The sequence below is a fragment of the Lithobates pipiens genome, unplaced genomic scaffold, assembly GCF_037356315.1.
Source record: "Lithobates pipiens isolate NorthernLeopardFrog02 unplaced genomic scaffold, aLitPip1_a1.2 Scaffold_28, whole genome shotgun sequence".
Taxonomy (NCBI): domain Eukaryota; kingdom Metazoa; phylum Chordata; class Amphibia; order Anura; family Ranidae; genus Lithobates; species Lithobates pipiens.
The window spans coordinates 155,844,794-155,868,706 of record NW_027507789.1 but is presented as its reverse complement, the minus strand read 5'-3'; the positions used below and the strand labels follow the sequence as shown (position 1 = coordinate 155,868,706).

Genomic DNA, 23,913 nt, shown 5'->3' with positions numbered 1-23,913 from the left:
TGGGCCCTACCCAATAGGGGGCCCCGCCGAGATACATAGCCGAGTGTACTCGGCTCGGCCACGAGCAGTCCCACCCTATGATGGACATAACACAGGGACTGGGCGTGACTGTGAGCTGAGCCGAGTATACTCGGCTACTCTCAGCTCCGCTCGGGACTGCGAGAGGACCCAAGAGCCTCTGTAACGACCCATCACAGTTTGCTACGGAAGTGACGTTCCGTCGCCGCCATCTTGCTACACCCCACACTCGTCCACAGTAAGGATACACTAAGAAGGGGTTAAACTGGACATGTTGTTACACCCACCGGAGTTTTGCATTTTAGACGCATTTATGGCATTAAAGTTAGTATATAGTGAAATACAGTACTTACAACTCCGTCTGACTACTTAGATGCTGAATTTTAAAAGCAGCGAACTTCTGTCAGATTAGCAAACCTGTGAGATGAGCAGGGTTGCCGCTGCTTTAAAAATTCAAGATCCAAGTAGTCAGATGGAGTTCAAGTCCAAAACGTGCAAAACTCCGGTGGGTGTAACAATGTGTCTGCTTTACCCCTTCTTATTGTTTTCTTACTGTGGACGAGTGTGGGGTGTACTAAGATGTCGGCGATGGAACGTCACTTCCGTAGCAAACTGCAATTGGTCATCGAATATGTCGTTACACTGCCAAGAGGACCCGAGAGCCGCCGAGATACACAGGTCTCTGTATCTCAGCGGCCTCATTTTTAAACTTCCAAGACTGCAATGACAAGGCTGCAAATGACACTCACAAGGCTGCAATGACACTGGACAAGGCTGCAGATGGACACTGATAAGGCTGTATTGATGGGCATTTAAATGTAAGTTTTTTCCTTAAACTTCCCTCCTAAATTTTGGGTGCGTGTTATACGCTGATAAATACAGTAATGTATAGAAGGTAGGGCTTGAAAGTGACTCAAACCCAGGGGCCCCCACCACCCTAAGTCCTGCCCTTCTGATGTAGGTAACCCATATTAGTGAATGGACACACACTTTGCAGAAGTGGCATTGAACTTTGTTTAATGATATCATAAAATGATCAATGAAATGCAGTAGTGTTGAAGCTATAAGACAGTTGGTGTTGTTACAAAGAATAAATGAACAGCACAGATCTGGAATTCTGAAAATGTTAATTTTTCACAGGTCCAGAAGTTGAAAAACTCACTCTACTAAAAAAGTACAGGGTGAGGGAAATGGACAATGCAAGACCAAAAACCAGTAACTTATCAGCAGGCAGATCTGGAGAGAAAACATGACTTTCTACCTTTCAATCCCCTCACCAATCAGGATATTATCATGTGATCCCACCACCAATATACATCATCTAATGATGTATTGATCAAATGATACTATTTTGAATGGTGTATGAGAAGGGTTCAGAAGGCCCAAAACAAAGCCTCATAATGTTATAGGAGTACAGGGGGTGCACGATTTGCAAAAGGGTTAGGGACTGCCCGTTTGTTTCTAAGTCGTATTTCTTCGTAATTTGGACACAAATGCGCAGAGCGGCTTTTCTGATGTTTTCCAACATCGTTTTCCAATGTGCCCGCCAGCGCCACCTGCCGTTCGTAAGTAGGAGTTGTTCGCAAGTCGGAGGTTCGTAACTCGGGGACCCCCTGTAGTTGTACCGATATACCATATATGATCTCAGCGTTTCTCAACTCCAGTCCTCAAGGAGCTCCAACAGGTCATGTTTTCAGGATTTCCCTCAGATGAAACGGCTGTGGTAATTACTAAGGCAGTGAAACTGATCAAATCTCCTGTGCAAAATAATGGAAAGCCTGACCTGTTGGGGTGCCTTGAGGACTGGAGTTGAGAAACACTGTACTATCTAAATGGAACGTTGGAATGTATTGATGCCTAGAAACTAGAATAAAAATTAGTTTTTAAATTGGTTAAAGGAGAAGTTGACCATTGGGAACATGTAATATATTCCCAGCTCTGCAGCCGCCGCCTGATGGCCCCTCCCCCTGTGGCAGCAGTACGGGGAGAAGTTCCCTGTACTAGCAGTCAGTTTTTTTAAAGCAGAGCAACCATGCGGGGCTACGCCCAAACTGCCGCATCATTCATACAGAGCTCTGTGTATGAATAAACTACAAGTCCCAACAGCTTTAGTGGCTGTCGTCTTGTAGTTCTCAATGAACTACCATGGCACTGTGGAAGTTCACAGACTCACCCTGTCATCAAGTGTCAGCTTTCCCTGTACAGAATGTACAGGTAAGCCAATACACTGACAGAGTGCAGGAGACGTGCATGGTGCAATGCTTTACAGCAGTGGTCATCAACCCTGTCCTCAAGGCCCACTAACAGGCCAGGTTTTATGTATTACCTTGGGGAGATGCAGACTAGAATACTGCAATCACCGAGCAGCAAATTATATCACCTGTGATGTATTTCAGTTATCTTGCAAACCTGGCCTGTTGAGGACCATTACTTTACAGGACCCTACTACAAAAAAATAAAAATAAATGCACATTTTTTACCTGCAAAAATAGGTGCATTTATTATTATTTTTTTGTACAAAGGTGAACTTATCCTTTAAACTTAATTAATTTGTGCTAACCTTGGCATAAGTGATGTCCTGAATGTGCCTGGCAGGTGCAGTAATTGTGCAAGATTTGATCTAATAACTTAGGTATGCAGCCTTTCCATTGTGGTAAATTAAAAAAAAATAAAAATAAAAAAAAAAGATGTATTTTGGAATTATTGGAAATATCTGGAACATTATGATACAAATAGAATTGGAAAAAGTAAAATTTTTTAAAATTTGGATCAGATATAAACAAGGATTACAGCAAGACCGGAGGTGCCAGTGTTAATGTCAGAAAAACTACACTGTCTTCATTCATTTAGTAACCTGCCCTTGAAAACAGCAGGCATCTGATTGGTTCATGGCTGCTCTCGATGATTTCTATTCATTCTCAGCATGAGGGGGAGGACCACAATTGAAATTCAGACTTGAAATTGAGATGTCCTTAATTGCATGCTCCAGGTTTCTGTGCTCCCGTGGCATTCTGGAACCTGTATGCCTGCTCTAACATCAAGTTTACTTTACCAGACTGGGAGAAGACATCCCATGAGATTAAAGACCCAGCCAGATGTCCAAATGTAGTTCTGATGTAAATGTACATATAACCATGCTGTATTTCCACTGAGGGCACACTGAATGATCAACGTGTTCTTACCTTACCTAGAAGCCTGAATCTGACTGTTGAGAAATAATGTCACACACACACACACACACACACTCTCTTCCTACAGATAGCCTCAACACAATTCAGTTTCTAGAGCTGCAGGGGGGCATGTGTAGTACAGTTACATACAGAAGAAAAAAAAAACTCTGCAAATATTTTAAAGCTCACGCAGTCACAATCAATGTTTCTTTTTCTATCTAAGCCAGGCAATAATGTCTGTCTTAACCCATTATGAGCGGTAGTGCAAAGTGTCACAATAGCCAGAAGTGTTCAGTCACAGACCCACAAGGTGATGCTCCCTTATCAACTTTTCAGGCAAATCCTGCAGTGTTGTTCTTTTATTCCAGCCACTCAGAACCTGACAAACCATGGCATCCTGCCTCCTGGCAGAGTTGCACGCTCTGTAGCAAGCTGTGGTTACAGGTATTGCTCTGTGAGCCTGCTGATTAATAGATGCCATCACTCAATGTCCAGCTGGAGGGTGCTGCTCCCCCCTAAGCACCGAGATAACGAGCAGCCAGAATAATGAGCAGTGACAGGTCACTCGTCATTCTGATGGGATGTAATTAGAAAGCCAAGAAGAGGGGAAAGGTGCACATCTCGCACTGCGGTAATATGAAAAAGTGGGGATGGAGATGGAATGTGTCATCCTCAGGATGGAGAGATAAAGGGGGTGCATTGTGGATTTTGAGGGACAGAGCTATAAAGACAGGAGATTCAGCATAAGAGACTCCATAAAAACAAGATGTTTTAATGTATGAACCAATCATGAAGTCACAAGACAAAAGGTCAAAGTCCAGTGCCAATTACTTTCACAGGTCGGTTGTTATACTTCCACGAGATTTCTGCTTCAATCTGCAACAAAATGGAGGCACATGAAAGCAGTCATTTATATCAGAATCTTTATTGCCACACCTTGTAAACTTCTGGTTATCCCTTCACACCATGATAACCTGTCCCAGAACTTACCTGCTTCTGGAGTTCACGGCTTCTCTCCTGAAGGACTTGTAGCTTAGGTTCCAGGCTTTCCCTCTCCTCCTGGGCAGACTTCCCCCTCTCCAGCCATGCTTCCCTCTTCTTCTCCAAGAGTTCTGCTTGATTAAGCCTCTGCCGTAGTAGATCAATTACTCGATCTACGTACCTAGGAGAGACATTACAAGAACAAGTCATGCTTAATCCTACTACGATGATGCTGATCTACTAAATACTACTTAAAAGAAAATATGAGAGAAAATTTAAAAATATTATAGACATGTCTGTTACATTCAAACTCTGTATGGAAAGAAGCACAGAACAGGGTGCTGGAGTTACTAGAAACACCATTTTATTAAACATAGCACACTTTCAGGTTAAAATCTCTGAATCCAGACTAGTATGGTAACCATGAATGGAACAGCAGACAATAAAAGTGGCAGAAGGCAGATCACACAGCATAAACTTTGCTTGTTTATTTATACCTAAAGGTAAGCCTATAATAACTGTAGGTACAGTAAATATCTCCTAAACGTGCATCTACGGCCGCAACCAAGGCATTAAGTTGCCAAACAGAAAGGGTGATGTCGAATGGTGGGTGGACTGCAATGCAATTGACATAGGGGGCAGAGCCCCTGAAACGCATTGCAGCCTGCCCATGATCCAACATCATCCTCTCTGTTTGATAGTTTGCTGCCTCGGTTGTGGCCGTAGATGTCGCTGGTTTGTCTTCCCTCTTGCCCTTTTTGCGCTTAATTTTGTGCCACTGCTGTATGATCAGCCTGCTGACACAATGGGGTTTATTTACTAAAGCTAGAGAGGGCATTAGTCACAATTCTGCAGAGAAACCAATCAGCTTCTAACCTCAGCTTGTTTAATTAAAGCTTTAGCAATAAAACCTGGAAGCTGATTGGTGACAAATTTTGCCCTCTCTAGCTTTAGTAAAGAAACCCCTTAGTGTGCCAATGCTTACCCTATCAAGCTGAATTCAGAAATGTTAACCTGTAAGTGAGCTATGTTTAAAAAAAATAGTGCTTTTATTTGATTCTAGTGACTCCAGTGCACTGTTCATCCACCCACTTGACTTGTATTATAAATGGGTTCATGGAACACTAATATCACTGTAAAAAGAGTGCAGAGTAAGCAGTTCACACTGGGTGTGCTTACCTTTGTGTATTGTTCTTATATGAAATTGAACCTCTGACTTTAACATTGTTCCATACAACTGACTCATATGACAAATATGCAGAAAAAAAAAAATAAGGAAGGGGGCTTTTATCACTAAAGCTATGCTAACAAATAATAGCAACTATACAAAAATGTCAGCTAAGTTTGTGTGTTGCATAAACCAAAATAAAGAGCGCTGCCCCCCCCCCCCCCCCCCTTTAATTAGAAAACAATAAATATGCCTAATAGTGAAAATATAAGCTAAAAAGATCATTAAATGCATCATATGACATACATGTATAGTGATAAAAGTGAAATTAACCATCAGTGAAAGCCCCAATAAATAATAATAATAATAATAAAGTGTACATTAAAAAAAAAAAAAAAAAAAAAAATGAAAAATATCTCCTGTGCCATAAATGTAAACCAGGTGCAGATGGAAGAAATAGTGCCAAAAAGCCACTCCACTGAGAGTTAACACAAACTCTCTACCCCATGGGGGGATTTCAAAAGGAAATCAAACTGCGCCTTGCTACCCCACAGCTACAATTCCTCAGATCGTGGCAACTCAGCAGTGGCTCCTAAATTAATGCATTCAAACAGAATACACTATAGTGTAGTAGTAAATAAAAACTGCTGCTATTTAATAAATTACACTTGCAGTGCCACATAAAATGATTGGGATTGCTATAGATGCTTTCCACATTGCTTTTTTACATTTTGTGGTCACTTTTTTTATGCAATCATCAGTTATGTGATGAGCTGTTTTTTATAAGATTAAACATCTTTTAAATTTATGACCTGCACCATATAGAGCCTCTTTTTTCTCGTTTTTCCTATTTTTTCAATGTGACAACGGTCCAATTTGTGTCACTGGTCCTCCATTTGGACCTTTGGATCTACCTTTGATGTCCAGTCTTCATCCACCTTGAAGATACCAACTGAGTCCTGGAGATTGGGTCCCTACATCTGGATTCACTACTTGCAGATCAATCCAACATCCATTTCAGGAGTGATTCCTCTACAGGTTGTGACCTTCCTCAATTCGGTTTCACAGACGAGTCCTTGGCTTTGGGCCAATATAAGCACGATTGACCCACTGTGGTATGGCAGGTGGGTCTCCACCTTATCTGGTGAGAAGTATCTAACTGTAATTGTCTATCAGATGAATGTCTTTCCAGTTGTGCACATGCCACGGAGTTGAAAAACTTTTCTTCGTTTATATTTGTTTCAACACTTACCACCACTGAAGATTTTATCACAACTACACGATTGGACACTGCCATATGAAGTTTACTCGCATTTTTTTTCCTTTAGAGTGCTGGGACTTTATTGTATTCTAGATATCACTTTCTTCATTGTGTTTGTACCCTAAACAGGTCTCTATTCACTATATCACGTTGTGTTACAAGGTTTTCACACATCTTTTCTCCAGTTCACCCTAACCAGTTGTGATCCTCCTTCTTGCTTCATTTTGTGCTACACTATTTATAATTTATGTATTTGGACTTTGTTTCAGTGTGAACAGCTTTTTTTATTCATTTCATTATTTCACTTTGTGGTTTAGCGCAGCAACTTCCATAACTTCACATAAAATGGTTCCATTTCTGTATCAGGAAGCACTGCAAGGTAACGCACCAGCATGCATGATGACGTCACATGTCTGGCTCCCCTCCGGGTCATTATACATTTATATATGATATATTTGCTTATCTTTAGCTCATATTTATTGTTTTCCATTTAAAGCGGGAGCGCAGTTTATTTTGGTTTATGCATTTGTATTAACGTTTAGCATTTAGACTGTGAAGGCGCAACAGTCCAATAATATTTCTTATATTTTTTGCACTAAGCGCAGGTTATCTTTTGTTTGTTTTTTTCTAAGTGCGTGTGTTGCCCATAAGAACACATCCTAACCAAATACCATCTATTCCTTTTCTAATGAAGGCCACAATATTAATGATACTGGTTGCTCTGGGTTACTTTATTTTCAGACAGTCAGCATACATTTATATGCATGCGGCACTGCATGTTTTTGTGGATGGCCATTTATTAACCCTTTCGCTGCCACGGCCACTTTTGCATTTTTTTTGCATGTTTAAAAAATAGTTTTAGGCCTGAAAACTACTTAACACCACAAAAACATGATACCTTTTGTAAAAGCAGAGACCCTAGAGAATAAAATTGTAGTAGTTCCCTTTTTTAGATCACAAGAAATAATTTTTGAGTGTAACTATTTCTTTTTTACACTTTTTCACTTTTTTCATCACTTTAAAGTACCAAGGATGTGTAGAAATGGGGCACTGGCAGACAAGAAAACTGACATGCCTCAATTTTATGAGCAGAGTCAATAACACAATAATAACCTCAATGGACTGCAAGAAAGAGATTTTACAGCGAGTGCGAATAAACTAGTAAAGTACAAGTGTAAAAAACAAAACAAAAACCAACAACATTTTTTTCTCTTAATCGTCAATTGAAGGGCACAGGAAATGTAGACATTTTTAAACAGTTGAGATGTGTAAAAGTAAGGGGCGGGCAAAAGCCACTAAGAGATCCAACAAAATGAAGATCATACTGCCATACCACCTGAACAGGAGAAAAAAATGGCTAGAACAACAATTTGCGGTAAAAAAAACAATACAAATGTTTACTGACCCAAGCCAAGAGAAAAAAATAAAAATAAAATAATCAAACATACTATGTCCAGTAGTGAAAACCTGTAGGACAACAAATACCTAACCCTTGATTCCAGGGAAAGAAAGCTTGGACAGACAAAATATATCCAGGAAAAAGACCTGTAAACTGTCATAGGTGAAGTTAAAAATTCCAGGCCCTTGACATTGGAGAGAGGGAGGTCCAAGAAAAAAAAACATGTTTATATCTGACAGGCAACTAATCTCTTAAAGTGGAAGTAAAGTTCCACACATGACTTTTACCTATAGGTAGTATAAATCTCTCCTAAACGTGCAGCGCTTAGGAGATATTTACATTACATGCAGCCAGTGATGTCACTGGCACATGCGCTCTGAAGGAACGGGCAGCTGTGCCATTCCTTCCAAGCCCTGTGATGTTATTGTGGCTCCGGCCAGTCACAGAGGCAGAATCCACGAACCTGGAAGCAAGACGGGTGAAAACGTGAGCCCCTGCAGCTCTGAGATCTCAGCCTTTACCTTGCAGGGTGTTAAAAAAAAAAAAAAAAATAAATAAAAGTCCAGCAACTTACAACCGCATTAAGGAGGATATGAGAGCTCTTGCAGCATAAAAAAAATGAAATTGAGAGAGGGGCAAGGACCATTAGCTGACCAAAAGTGAAGCGGGCTAACCCTGAATCCTCCTTAAAGTTGTATTAAACCCAAAAACAAATTTTTTTAACTTCAACCTGCCTATGCTTTCTTCTCATAATTTCTGTCAAAAAGTTTATCATGGCATATAAAGAGTAATAATATCAATGTCTAGATCAAAATGACCTATGAACACGGTTTGCTTCCAAGATTCCACAACTTTATTTTTGTAAGAACAGAGCTAAATAAACTTACACAGAAACCCATCCTCACAAAACACTTACCGTGGAGAGGCCAGAATGAGAAAAAGATGACGCATTCTCACATCTGTTAACCTGCCAATAAGATCTCTAACATGTGACAACATTGTGATCACTTTCTCCCGGGTTTGCCCCTGCAGGATGATGGGAGCATTCTGGAACTGTGTGACTGTGACAATGTCAGCGTCGTTATCTAGATCCTGGAGCCACTGAGACAGGAAAAGCTCAAGCTTGGATGGAGAGAAAATGGAATAGCGATGAGAAGAATGCTATTGGGGAATCCAGAGTATTAGAGAGACATGACAAGGCTAGAAAAGGGGAAGAACAACAGTGCAAATAATAAGGAATAGCATGTAGAAAAATGGATAAATAGGACTAATGAACAAATCACAGTAACACAATTTTATTTGGATAATTAAAGTGATAAAAGTCTTTTTTTTTTTTTTGTTAAAAAATAACAAACATGCTATACTTACCTTCTCTCGACTTTGACAGCAGTGGGAGCCAGCAGCACCCCTCTGCTGTCTCAGCCAATTAGGAGGGAGAGTCCCAGACAGCCAAGGCTTTTGTGCAATATCGCTGGATTGAGATGGAGCTCAGGTAAGTATTAGGGGGGCTGCTGCACACTGAAGGTTTTTTTTATCTTAATGCATAGAATGTATTAAAATATAAAAACGTCTGCCTTTAGAACCACTTTAAGTTCTGCTTTTACTAAATCAGACACATACTCACATCTGCATGCACACAATTACCCTTATTTTTTGTAAATCCATAACCACAGATAATGCTTTTGTTGTGGCAATAATGGGATTTTTTTCTACTCACCGTAAAATCCCTTTCTCTGAGTTCATTGACAGACACAGCACTTCCAATCTTGACCTTAGGGTTATATCACCACCTTCAGGAGTAGGACTAGGCAGAAACAAAAAAAAAGCCTAGGGGCGGTCCTTACTGGTAGTAACCCACCACTCTGCTACAGGCAGCTCAGTTAGTTACAAAGCAGTACAAGCACAAACAGGAGAGGTGGGTGCTGTGTCCGTCAATGAACTCAGAGAAAGGGATTTTATGGAGAGTAGAAAAAAATCCTGTTTTTGCTTTCGTTCATTGACGGACACAGCACTTCCAATCTTGACTAGAGGTCGACCGATATATCGGCCGATATTTGGCGTTTTTTAATTAATCGGCATCGGCCGATTGTGCTGTTAAAAAAGGCCAATGATATATTCAGCGCTACTTGCAAATGACTTCAGTATAATAGAAGTCAGTGCAAATTCCTGGAGACTTGAGTGAAGCAACTTGTCTCCTCTCTGGGCAGTCTGCCAAGAAAAGATCGAAAAGATACAATGTTTACACTTGAATGAATGAACTCAACTCAGTGTGTAGAGTTCTCAGTTTAACCATTTAAAGACTTAGGGCCGGTTCACACTGCGGGCAATGCGAGGCGACACAGACTTGCCTCGCCGCGACCTCAGCGGCAATTTGCAAATGACTTCTGTATAGAAGTCAATGCAAGTCGCCCCGAGGTCACCCAAAAGTAGTACAGGAACCTTTTTTCTGAGTCGGAGCGACTCGAGTCGCTCCTCTCAGAACGGTTCCATTGTACAGAACGGGGGCGACTTGTCAGATCGCGGCGAGGCAAGTCGTGTCGCCTCGCATCGCCCGCAGTGTGAACCGGCCCTAAATCTTTTTTGACACTTGATGCTTACAAATAAAAATCCTGTATTTTCTGCTAGAAATTCACTTAGAACCCCCGAAACGTATATATATATATATATATATATATATATATATATATATATATATATATATATATTTTTTTTTTAGCAGAGATCCTAGGGAATAAAATAGCGGTTGTTGCAATATTTTATGTCGCACGGTATTTGCGCAGCGGTCTTTCAAACTAATTTTTTTTTGGAAAAAATACACAGATTTAAAAAAATAAAAAACAACAGTAAAGTTAGCCCATTTTTTTTCATCCAAAAGTTTTGATTATTTTTTTATATATTACACAAAAACAGGTAAACAAATTTACCGTCATTTTAGCGGGGCACTTATAATCCAGCTAGCGGCCCAGGAAGGGGTTAAATGTGCCCGTGAAGCGCCGCTGCCAAATCGCATTGCAGGTGCTTCGGCAGCAGTGCCCATTCATTTCAATGGGCAGGAGTGGTGGAGGAGCGGTATACACCACTCGAAAGACTTTTTAACGTCCTGCCAGCGCATCTCCTCAGTGTGAAAGCACTCGGGGCTTCCACACCGACTGCAGGGGAGCCGTTTTGTAGGCACTTTACAGGCGCTATTTTAAAGTGCCTGAAAAACGCCCCAGTGGGAAAGGTGTCTGTTAGATTTTATGAGATGAAGGGGAAAAAATAAATAATCGGCCTAACATATCGGCCCAAAAAAATCGGCATCATATATCGCCCATGGCGATTTCTAAATATCGGTATCGGCATCGGCCAGAGAAAAACCCATATCGGTCGACCTCTAATCTTGACCTTAGGGACGTCCCAAAGCAGTGCCACAATGAGGGGTGGGGACACAGAATAAAATAAAAATAAAAAAAAAATAACCTCCACCCGAACAGAACCCCCCATAAGGAGAACCAAAACCTCAGAAACACGCATCCGAAGATGCCCAAACATCCACCTTGTAAAACTTGTTGAAAGTGTGTACCGACAACCAGTTAGCCGCCTTACACACTTGGGAAACAGACGCTTGATGCCGGAAGGCCCAGAAAGCACTAACCACCCTGGTAGAATGCGCCGTGATGTGAAAGGGGGGCGCCCGCCCCCTAATGGTGTAAACCTGGACAATAATCTGTCTAATCCAACAAGAAATAGTGTCCGAAAAGGCCACCAGGCCCTTCCTCGGACCATCCACAGTTACAAACAGCAAATCCGACTTCCGAAAAGGAACCGTAACCGACAGATACACACGGAGAGCCCGAACCACATACAAAGCGTGCAAGGTGACCTCCTTGGGGGTGAGACGGTTGAGGACACAAGGAAAGAAGGACAAGAAGACCTACATTACAAGGCTGACAGCTCAGAAACTCGCTGAGTGGACATAACAGACACTAGAAAGACAACCTTCTGAGAGAGCGTGAATAAGGGGATCTCCCTAATGTTCTCGAACAGAGGCCTCTGAAGTATTGAGAGCACCAGATTTAGATTACACAGAGGCAGTGGCAGGCATACCGGGGGGAGCAATGTGCCAAACCATCTGAATAAAAGTATGCCTGAGTGAGCAGCCAATGGCCGCTGAAAAAAGATAGCAAGAGCCGATATTTGCCCCTTTATAGTGCTTAAAGAAAGTTTCTGATCAACCCCGACGCTGCGGAAACACAAGGATCTTAGATACCGAATAGGAATAAGGATGCCACCCCACACCCTCGCACAAAGAGATGTAAGCCTTTCAGGTGCGATGACAAATCTTCCGTAAAGTGGACTTAATATAGTGGGAATCACAGAAGCCGGCAACCCTGGTCTCTCAGCACCTGACTTTCAATAGCCAGGCCATTAAAGCAGGGTGCAATATCGGACCCTGGGACAGGCGGTCCTCCCACACCGGCAGCCATCAGGGGACGTCCGCCACCATCAGCGTACCATGGATGCCGAGGCCAATCCAGAGCGATTAGAACCACCGGAATAACCTCGGCCTCTACCCTGAGCAGCAGACAAGGAAGGAGCTTCAGAGACGGGAAAGCATAAATGAGTCGATAAAAACCCCATGGCACCACCAACGCATGTGACGCATCCGCCAAGGGATCCCTTGTTCTGGTCTGAAAGGAAATGCCTCCGGATGCAGAGACAGAGAGACAGAGACAGAGAGACAGAGAGACAGAGAGACAGAGAGACAGAGAGACAGAGAGACAGAGAGAGACAGAGAGACAGAGACAGAGACAGAGAGAGAAGCAGTGCTGTCTGTCCTCCGGCAGATAGGACAAGCCACGAGGAGATCCGCGCTCTTGCCTGGCTTCAAGTGCAGAGTGTAGTGCTAGAGGGCCAGCCGAAAACTCCCCACAAAGCTACAAGAAAATGGCCGTCGGCCGCGCTTTCACAGATAGAGCACGTATGCCAGGAATGCCCAGAGACTACGGGAAAATGCCCACCGCGTCTACAGGAAAATGCCTGCAGCGCCCCAGCCCCAAACAAATGGTGGCTGTTACACGTGGAGGCAGACGCCAGCCACCCTTCACACCCAAAACACTGAGACCTCCACCGGAGAGAGGATGAAAATTCCCCAGAACCGACCACCCCAGGGAGTACCCAGCTGCTCCAACCAGGCCAGTGGACCACATACTTACCCTTCCAGCAGGGATGATCATGTGTGTCCCTGCGAAGCGTCTAGCTCGCTGGCCTCCCCGGTCCAGAATGGGGCCTGTCGTGTTTGACCCAGTGTGGAGGTCAGGTCTGCGCATGCTCAGTGGTCAGGCTGGGGGGACTACCAGGATCTATGATATCCAGCCTGTCACCCAGCCCAGCAGTTGATTGCAGATGCATCTGCAAAGAAAAAATAAAAATCAAAGAACCACAGGTCCCAGCAGGGAGTCAGGTCTTTCTCCTAGACTAGGCAGAAAAAAACTGAGCTGCCTGTAGCAGAGTGGGGGGTTACTACCAGTAAGGAGCACCCCTATGGTGTGCTGTGCTTGTTTTTTTGTTTCTCCCTAGAACACAGTCAGAGCTCAACAGTATTATAACATCTTCTGCAGTATAGACAGAGTAAAGCAGGCTATACATTATGCCCTTTTTTTGTCTTTCAACCGCATGTTGAAAGAAAGAAAATAGCTTGATTCCCCCATCAACACAGTCCGTGTTGATGAGGGCATCCCTCCTGCAGCAAAATTGTGTTCCGTCAGCAGGGAGCCTTCCCCACTGGCAGAATACGATGATCATTGCTAGTGGCTATAGAGGTCAGCAGTGACTGGGCAAAAAATAAAAAATAAAACACAGGCTGCCTATAGACCTGCTGAATTGACTGAATTTCGATCCTTCTATGTCCGGCTTAAGCTTCCTCACCCCACAATGCTGTGTTTATTGGCTGAGTGGTCTATTTTAAAGCTGGAGTACAGTCATCTGAGACTTGAATCTGTAAGAAGACATATGATTCTGTACCTCATGGGATCTTATAACCTTTCCCACAATAATTTACCTTAAAAAGGAACTAAACATGACAGACATGAAGACCAAGAGAAAACAGGTACTAAAAGGAAGAGGGATGTTATGTAGGAAAGAGATAAGGGTTCAATTTAAAGCGGAGTTGCACCCAAAAATGGAACTTTCACTTTAAGGGAAGGTGACCCCCTGACATGCCACATTTGGCATGGCATTTTTTTGGGGGGGGGGGGAGCAGAAACACACTTTTTAGAGGGTTCCAGCTCCCACTTTCTCCCGGGGCACCGTGGGCACGGTTCTGGAAGTCAGTTCACCCCTCCCTCCCTGCAATCATCTGGGACACGTCACAGGTCCCAGAGGATTACCCCGCCAGTCACAGCGCGCCGCAGTGCGTGCCTGGTTGTGAAACCACAGCCAGGTACCAACAGTGATAATGCTGGCTCCGCAGAGTGGAGGGGGAGATGAGCGGGGCTTCATTCCCCTGTATCGCTGGACCCCGGGACAGGTAAGTGCCAGATTATTAAAAGTCAGCAGCTGCAATATTTTTTTTTATTTTTTAAGCGGAACTCCACTTTAAAACAGAAAGATGGAAAGACCACAATTTTAAAATGGAAGGGTTAAACTCTTGTCGACTGTATAACTTACATTTGTACTCGGAATCTCCAATAGACCGACTAGGGAAAGGTAAGGGAAGAAAGTGACCTGGGGTGTGCTGTAGTCATGAGGTCAGTATGCCTAAAAGGGGGCATACCCAAGAGGAATTAGAAATAAAAGAAAGTAATCCAAAAGGGGAATGGATGGGAGGGATAACATGTAAATGAAACGTCAATGAGATTAGTGGGATGAGGCCAGGCTTTTAACAGGGCGGGACTCGTCACAGCACATGCCGATCACCGGGTCCCAGCCAATGATTGACCACCGGCCCTTGGTGATCGGCTCTGAATGTCACCAAACACAGCTTTGTAAATATGAACACCACAGAGCTTTGTTCAGTAACAGGGGATCTCAAAACAACTAGATCCGCAGTAAAAGTAGCACACAATAACACTGGTTAGGCACATTTAACCCCTTGATTACCCCAGATGTTAACCCCTTCCTGCCCAGTGTCATTAGTACAGTGACAGTGCATATTTTTAGCATTGATCACTGTAATAATGTCACTGGCGATTGTCAGTGTCAGTTAGTTCCCGCCAGCATTTAATTTCTATACCATAGGAAAAGCGGATTACATAAAGGGAAGTAGTGCCAACTCACCTCCAGGAGTTCGTCCACAAACTGGTTTCGGGTCTCTGTGTTTTCCAAAACTGTAAGAGCATCAGTTCCTCGTGCCACACCAGGGGGTACTGAAATAGTTAAAATACCAATTTTAATGAATGGGTGGGTACAATTTATTGAATGAAATATCACACTTCCAAGGTTTCTACATTATTTACTCGTATTAGACCTTGATGGCAGCAAGCTATAGGTGGACCATACAGTCACAAAACTATCTCTTTATAGCAAAAGATTGTTGTACACACAAGCACATTCTGCAAATGTGTATACTTCTACGTCTTATTTCTGGGCAGAAAGGGACATTTTCAATGAAAATCCATCCTTGACAATCACTTTGTAACTCAATAGTGAGCATTCTCTTTCGTCTATGCACTTTAAAGTGGTTGTAAAGGCTCATGTTTTTTTTTTTTACCTCCATGCATTCTATGCATGGAGGTAAAAAAACCTTTTGTGTGCAGAAACCTTGCCTTTAATATCACTTTAAGCACAACCCAATACCATGCTCAAATGAAAAGACACTGAGTTATCCATTATTAAGCTGGGATCACACTTGAGCTTCTTCAGGTCCATGTATATTGGACAAAAAAGAAAAAAGAAAAAAAAAAAAAAAATCACTGCTTTTACAGGAGTTTTTCCTGTAGAAACAGCTTAATGTGTATCCTATGTGTCCATGCACATTAAGGTGTTCAGAGGCATATTTTGTGTATATTGATTATAGTGCAATGAGCAGGGGGGAATGTTTTGGAATAACACGCTTATAAAAGCAAATGCTCAAACTCTCACAAACATTTGTGCAATATGAGCTACTATGAGCATTTTTGATAATTTTTCTGCCAGAGGTTCTGGCATTCTCTTTCTGCTCCTATTGCGCATTGACCCTTCAAGTGTTTTTGAATAGGATTTTATGGTTGCTTTTGCACACATTTTTCTGGCTTGAGTGTTTTTGCTTTAGCCAATGAAAGGCTAGTTACTAAGAGAAGGAGAGGCAAGAAATTGCATAAAAAAGCACATTATTCAGCCACTCCCACAGAGGTCTATAGGGACCAAAAACAAGAAACTCTGGTGTGAACTGCGCCTAAATGAAGGTTACCATTCATGAGGTTTAATAAAAAAAAAAAAAAAAAAAAAAATTGGAAAATTCTGGCAACATTTCTATTGTTCTTTGCTAAAACAGTAATGGTAAGCTGGCACAAGGGGGAGAGCTGGGAGTAAAACGCCTTGGTAAACTCATCTGTCAAGCACTGCTAAAGGGATATATGTTGTTTCATTATCTGATATAATGGAGTTTTTTTCTCATGTATGAGTGCCATTTAGAATGAGCAAGGCATCCCACTGTAATACAGGAGGGCTATGCTTCAAAAATAAAAAAAAGAAGGAGAGCAGAAACAGTCAATGACTTTTCTCTTAACAAAATAAAAAAAAAAAAAGTTTTCAGTACCCATCCCGATCCCAGGTAAACCTCCCCGTAATGTTTAGGCATCTCACCATCATGACCAGCTTCCACAACAGAGATGACTTCAGAAGGAGAGGTTTCAGTAATATCCCAAACAATGCCATCTGTACTCGTGGCCTGAAATATACAATACCCACCAATCACTATTTTGTCATTTCTTGGAATGAACAGCCAATATCACCTATAGCCTGAAATAGCATAGAATGATGGTCTGCTCTAGCAATCATTAGCCTATTTAAAAACATGTATAAAATAACGTAACCCTTTAAAACAAGCATGCAACAAGTTGTGCAAGCAACACATGCTCATTATATAACATGATTAAAAAATATAAAAAAAATAAAAATATATATATCTGCACCTATTCTATTTAAGGCCTGGTTCACACCTATGCATTTTTTAGCACGTTTTTCGTTTTGCAGAGACACACTACAGTCCATTTAGCATGGTTTCCTATGGATGTAGTTCACATCTGCGCATTTTATGGAAAGGGCAAGGGACTTTTTTCCGGTTTTTGGTTCCATAGATTTAAAAAATGCAAAAATGCACCTGGAATATGCAAACAACCTGCATAGGTGTGAATCAGGCATAAATGTGACTAACTTGCCTGCAAACATTAAAGGATAAGTCTACCTTTGGGAATATGTTAAGTTTCTCCCAACTTTAGTGGTCCCAGTGCTGCAGCCACCGCCCATTGCTCCCCCGTAGTTCCCCCCCATACTAGCTATGTGAAAATAAAGCTCCGCCACATCATTCATATGCACAGCTGTGTCTGACTAAAGAACACGCCCCGACATCCTTAGCAGCTGTCGGCTTGTAGTTCTCAATGAACTATCACAGCGCTGTGGTAGTTCATAGTCTTCCGGTCAGTGAGTATCGGTTTACCCATACGGGATGTAATGGTAAGTCAATATACTGACTGTGCAGGAGACCTGCATGGCATCAGCAATCTACTGATCCCTGTTGCAATGCTTTACAGGCTCCTACTACAAAAAATAATTAATGCATTTTTTTTACCTGCAAAAAAAAAAAATGTGCATTTTTTTATTTTTTTTAAAAGCAAACTTATCCTCGAGGCCGGGTTCACACTGGTAGGACACGACAGTCATACCACTTTGGATCCGACTTTGCCCTGCGACTTGAAGTTCGACATGCGTCCGACTTCAATGAACAGGGATCTGATTTTGATCCCTGACAATACCAGACACTGTGTCTGGAATGAATCTTTAGGGGAACTCCACACAAAATGTTAAAAAAAACAAAAACGGTATGGGTACCCCCTTCCAAGAGCATACCAGGCCCTTCAATCTGGTATGGATTTTCAGGGGAACCCCCACGCCGAAAAACAGAGTCGCCCCCCCCCCCCAAAATCCTTATCAAACCCTAGATTCCAGCCCCCCACCCTATGTGAATGAGTATGGAGTACAAAGTACCCCTACCCAATCACAAAATATGGCAAAAATAAAACACATTACACATATTTTAAGTAATTTATTAAGGTAGCTCCGTCGTCTCTTCCAATCTTTTCACCCCTCTGAGTCTTCTGACGCCTCCTCCTCCCCTCTCCGCTGATGTCTGCCCTCTTCAGTTTTTCTCCCTCTGTCCACTGTCTTCTGCCTCTGCTGGGTCTTCTCAGCCATCTTCTCGCCCTCTATTCTTCCAATGTTGATTCAACGATCTCTCCCGCTCTAATGCTGGGTGCGCGGGGTGCCTCTACTCATTTCGGCATGGGGCGGGGTCACCGGAGACCCCGTCCAATATGACGTCACCACCGGGGGCATGATGGGGCAGTGATGTTATAAGGGGCGGGCATCTGGTGACCCGCACCATGCCAATATAAGTAGTGGCACACCATGCACCCAGCATTAGAGCAGGAGTGAGCGTCTAGTCAACATCGGAAGAAAAACGGAGGGAAAAGACAGCGAAACGACCCGGCAGAGGCAGAAGACAGCGGACAGAAGGAGAAGAACCAGAGACAGGGCTAGAAGACATCAGTGGAGAAGAGCCAGAGAGGGGAGAAGAACCGACAGAGGCAGAAGACCCCAGCGGAGGAGGCAGAAGAGCCAGAGAGATGAGAAGAGATGCCCCAAAGCACCCACCCCCCCCATGTTGAGGGCATGCGGTCTGGTACGGTTTGGGGGGGGGGGGGTGTGCTCGCTCGGCCCCACCCCTTTCCTGACCTGCTGGCATGTGTGCTTGGATAAGGGTCTGGTATGGATTTTGGAGGGGACCCAAACGCCGTTTTATGCGTTATTTATTGATTCACCTGCATTATTCTGGAAGACAGATACCATACCTCCAATTACGAGGTGGGCAGAAACCATGAACAATATTATGCTCATGCAAGAATTACAGGCAAAACAAAATGATACACCTCTCTATGGTATCCTTGGCTCCATCATTCTTCATCGGTCCTCTTTCTCAACAGCATAGCTGCGTGAGAGGGAGACCCTACAACTGTAGTATGCCAAAAGGCAGAACGACACAAACCCCTATCTCTGGGGGTCCTGCAAATGATTCATAATAGAATGTAATCACTATAATGTTACGTGACCTTTACTGATGAGTACCTCCCTCCCCCACCCACCACCCTTGGCTTGCTATATCATGCATCCAGTTGTCCTACCCCATACTCGTCTTATACCTTCCTAGGTTTGAAAACTTGTCCTGGGAGCAATTATTCAAGGCAGTGACCGTAGATAGAGGACACTGCGTGGGGGGGTCTCATATGTATCGCCTTGATGAAAGTCCTGACTGGACAAGTATCTGTACAACGTCTTAATGTGCATAAAAGATGGTATGTATGCATTGCATTTCCCACCTTGTTCCCTCCCCCTAACTTTCTCCATTCTGTACCCCCACCCCTCTCTTATTTCTTACTGTGTTCAATGTTAACTGAACCTTGAGAAACATTAAATGTGACCTCTAATGGTAGAAAATAGGGATAAGATTATAGGATTTTGTACCATCATCCAGAAATCAAATAGTGTAGAGGTTGGTAGCCTGATCCCCAACCAGGTTACCAGAAATGGAGGCAGTTTGGACTATTGCGGTACAATAAGAACAGTACAATGAATAATATAACAAAGTAATAATAATGAAAAATACAGATGATTTTATTGATGTCAAAAAACAAATCATCATTTACATATTAAAAACATAAGCGCAGTATACATGTATATCATCAGTGAGTAGTCACAATACAATTGTTGATCACAGATATCAGTTTCCTCGACTAGTTTCGCTGACTTTTACCGCTTCATCGGGAGGTTATCCATGCTCCAACAGGTGTCAAGCTCATAGTGCTACCACCTGATAAGTTGTTCCCTGCGGCAACTCGGGGAAGCTATATAGTGTGATGATTGGGATCTGAAATTGTTGTTAATGAAGGTAGAAGGATCCCAGGGGGGGCACACCCCATAGGGTAAATTATGCCAGTATATGACCCCAGTATGCAATTATGAGGACCATAGGCCCAGAGTGGAGGCATAGTAAGGCCTATCCACCCATGCCTAAGTCTCTAAGGGTTAGTTGGAGCATATCATCCCGGGAACTCGAGTCTAACTGAACCTTAATAATAATAAACAAATATTCAACCTTAATTGATTCACCTGCATTAAAATGTTTGGTGAATGCTACGTTGACTGCTTTATAAATATGTCCTACAGATTTATAGTCAAGTTAAAGTGGTTGTAAAGGCTTGAAGATTAAAAAACCTGTGAAGCAGTGCCCCTAGCCCCCATAAAAATGTGCACAAGAGCCTCGGCTCTCCCTCCTCGTTGGCTGAGACTGCTGTGGTAGCAATTGGCTCCTGCTACTGGCAATCACAGCCAGTGAGCCAATGAGGAGAGAGCGGGGCGGAGGCGGGGCGGAGGCGGGGCAGAGCCGTGCCGTGTGTGAATGGACACATGGGACAGGGCTTGGGAGTGAGCCTGCTCGGGTGCCCCCATAGCAAGCAACTTGGCGCTAGGCAGGATGGAGGGGCCTGGAGCACCGGTGGGGGAACAGATGAGAGGAGGATCGGGGCTGCTCTGTGCAAAACCATTGCATACAGCGGGGGAAGTATGAAATGTTTAGTTAAAAGAAATAAAAAAATAAAATAAAAAACACTAGAAACGTTTAGTGTCACTTTAACCAACAAATTAAAACTGCTAAATTTGGCCTGGGCTTCTAAGCATCAATTACTAAATTGTCATGAAAGGATTAAAAGTGAATGTAAACCTTAAGGCCTCGTTCACACAGGCGTACTACAACTTACACCCATGTGAGAGCTGTGTTTACCCGCACCAGGATGCACAGATGTTCTGCTAATCCCTTCAAAGGCATTCCTCTTCATTTCAATTGGGACGCGCGGATTTACTTTAAACCAAGTAGACCAAAAGGTGAACAAAACATTACAGAATTTCAGGACACATCAGGGTTTATTGAATAAGGCAATGCAAAATGCTGTGACAATGTGCAATAGTACACCATTACCAGCCAGTTAAAAGGTTTCAGATGTTGGAATAAATGGAATAAAAATGATGGCTGCTATACCTTACTGAACTCAATATTATTTCTAATAATAATAATAAAAAAGCCATACTGTCTTTATAAAAAGGTATTATGTTTTTACATTAGGTAGGTAGGACCCACTATGTGTGTTATACAGATGGTTCTATAGCAGAGGTCAATTTTTTTATTTACTCTGAACAATCTGAAAGTGACATGGGGCATGTGGCTTATCTAGCTAAAAACGGCAGTATAAAAACCACACACACCAGGCACCCATTTCTTCATAAAGCCAAGCACAGCATCTTACCTCTGGCTCTGAAACAATGCCCCAGTTTATTTCCTCTGATGTCTGCAGAGCCACAGTCTCTGTAGTTATGCCAAAGTCACCCCAGTCAATCTGAAAGGCATACAGAGAGTATTTAAAAGGACAAAAGGTATCAGCATCCATGACGTTTTATAGGCCAAACATACAACCACTTACCTCCCCCTCTACTACATGCTGCGAGTCCTCAATTTCTTTCACTTCTGGTCTTTCTACAGTCTGTGGAACCTGTCCAGTGAGCCATTCATAAACTGTAGTATCTCCCTTCTTCTGCACATAGCGAAGAAGTGGGAGAGCATCCTCAGGAGAACTGAGATTGAAAAAAAAGTATATGCATTTAAGGACATCTTAACTCCTGTTATAGATAAAGGCAGACAAAGCAAGCCTGTGTAGACCAGTGTTTCTCAACGCCAGTCCTCAGGGCACCCCAACAGATCATGTTTTCATGATTTCCCTCAGATAAAAAACAGCTGTGCTAACTACTAAGGCAGTGAAACTGATCAAATCACCTTTGCAAAATAATGAAAAGCCTGAAAACATCACCTGTTGGGGCGCCTTGAGGAATGGAGTTGAGAAACACTGTTGTAGACTAAGATTAATGACTATATCGTCAGCTACATCTATTAGGCCGCGTACACACGCGCGGACTGTTCGCCCAACCTTGTTCGTCAAACAGTCCGCTCAAAATTAGCATGAACGGACTTGACCACACACGATGAACGAACAGTCCGCTGAAACCGTGCGCGATGACGTGAACGGCACGTACGACGGGACTAGAAAACGACGTCCTATACACTGCAATGCAACCTTCGGCGTGTAAATCCTTTCTGAGTATGCGCGGAACTTAGTTTGACGAACAAGCCTACACACGAGCGGACTGTCCGCTCAAACCAAGTTTCAGCGGACAGTTTTACGGAAATTCCGAAAAACTTTGTTCGTCAGACTGTCCGCTAAAACTGTCCGCTGAAGCCCACACACGAGCGGACTGTCCGCTGAAACACTGTTCAGCGGACAAAGTTGGGCGAACAGTCCGCGCGTGTGTACGCGGCCTTAGTCAAAATGCAATACCGCATTTCGGCACTAGATGCAACAAATGCTTTATACATAGACACCTTAGAATTTGATTTTTTTAAACTCAGAAAGGGATCTAAGCCCAACTACTGTGTCTCATATAGGAAGCAACTATGTCTGTTTAGTATTTAAAGCACAGGCCATACAGTGTCATACTATTTCTTTTAATTCATATAAAATGGTTCTATTCCTGACATTACATTTATCAGTTGAACTTTCATTTGCAGCAATACCATCTATTTTTTTACATATCTTTCAATTATATAATTTTTTTTTTTTTGGGAGATTCCCCCAATTTCCAATATATTCTGCATCTCTTTTCAAAGCTCTAACTGTCTTACAGGGCATTTTCTAAGACCTTTCAGTAATGTGGGTACGAGCCAATCTCTCAAAAGCAGTTCCCGTTTCTTCAGCTAATATGCTTCAATAGCTCAAAATAGGTTTGGAATCATTGCTGCATTATAAAGTTTGCTCCAGTCAATCACTAACCACAAGATATGGTGTGATGTTGTAAAAGAGTGGTAACATTTCAGGCTCATTTGTTCTTATGCTGTGGAAATCTACCACCTTACCAAGACCATAAGCAGAACCTGAGATAATGCAAGACAGAAGTCAACAAACGCTCCTACAAGCCTCATTTGCTTCAAACACCTTTAAACTTTGACCGATCCATCCACTGTCCTGTTTTACACTCACCTGCAACCCAATGTTTCTCTTCTGCCTAATTTAGCCTTTTCTTTTTATCTGCAAGTTTAAGATATATAGTGTCTCACAAAAGTGAAGGGGGGGAAAAAAATAAATAAATAAATAAAAAAATAAAAAAATCGGCATCATATATCGGCCATGGCGATTTCTAAATATCGGTATCGGCATCGGCCAGAGAAAAACCCATATTGGTCGACCTCTAACTTATACCATACACCACACACTTTATCAAATTGGTCTGCATGGCTGTCATCCCAGAAGGAAGCCTCTTCTAAAGATGATGCACAAGAAAACCCAAAAACAGTTTGCTGAAGACAAGCAACTTTACACCGTTATACAAGCTGTACACTCACTACTTTACATTGTAGCAAAGTGTAATTTCTTCAGTGTTGTCACATGAAGATATAATAACATTTTACAAAAATGTGAGGGGTGTACTCACTTTTGCGAGATACTGTTGCCCTTTCGATTTGTTATTTGTACCTTTATTTTTATATCTGTAACCTCCTCCGCCCACCGGTCCCTGCATCTTACAATGGCCTGGGGTGTAATTTGAAACATTTCCTTATACGTCGCTGAAAGGGGTTTGACCA

General features: G+C 42.6%; 1 protein-coding gene across 1 annotated transcript in view; it reads right to left on the bottom strand.

Annotated features, from left to right (window-relative positions):
- Positions 1-3,940: 3,940 nt before the first annotated feature.
- The window catches only part of CDK5RAP3 (CDK5 regulatory subunit associated protein 3), a 52,141-nt gene continuing 32,168 nt past the window's right edge, over positions 3,941-23,913 (bottom strand). The window contains exons 8-14 of the mRNA XM_077459747.1: positions 21,704-21,854; positions 21,530-21,619; positions 16,761-16,845; positions 15,255-15,343; positions 8,914-9,119; positions 4,179-4,350; positions 3,941-4,064 (exon numbers count right to left, since the gene is read on the bottom strand). Coding sequence (XP_077315873.1) covers positions 3,999-4,064; positions 4,179-4,350; positions 8,914-9,119; positions 15,255-15,343; positions 16,761-16,845; positions 21,530-21,619; positions 21,704-21,854 — 859 coding nt within the window. The 3' untranslated portion in view covers positions 3,941-3,998. The remainder of the gene's footprint in view (positions 4,065-4,178; positions 4,351-8,913; positions 9,120-15,254; positions 15,344-16,760; positions 16,846-21,529; positions 21,620-21,703; positions 21,855-23,913) is intronic.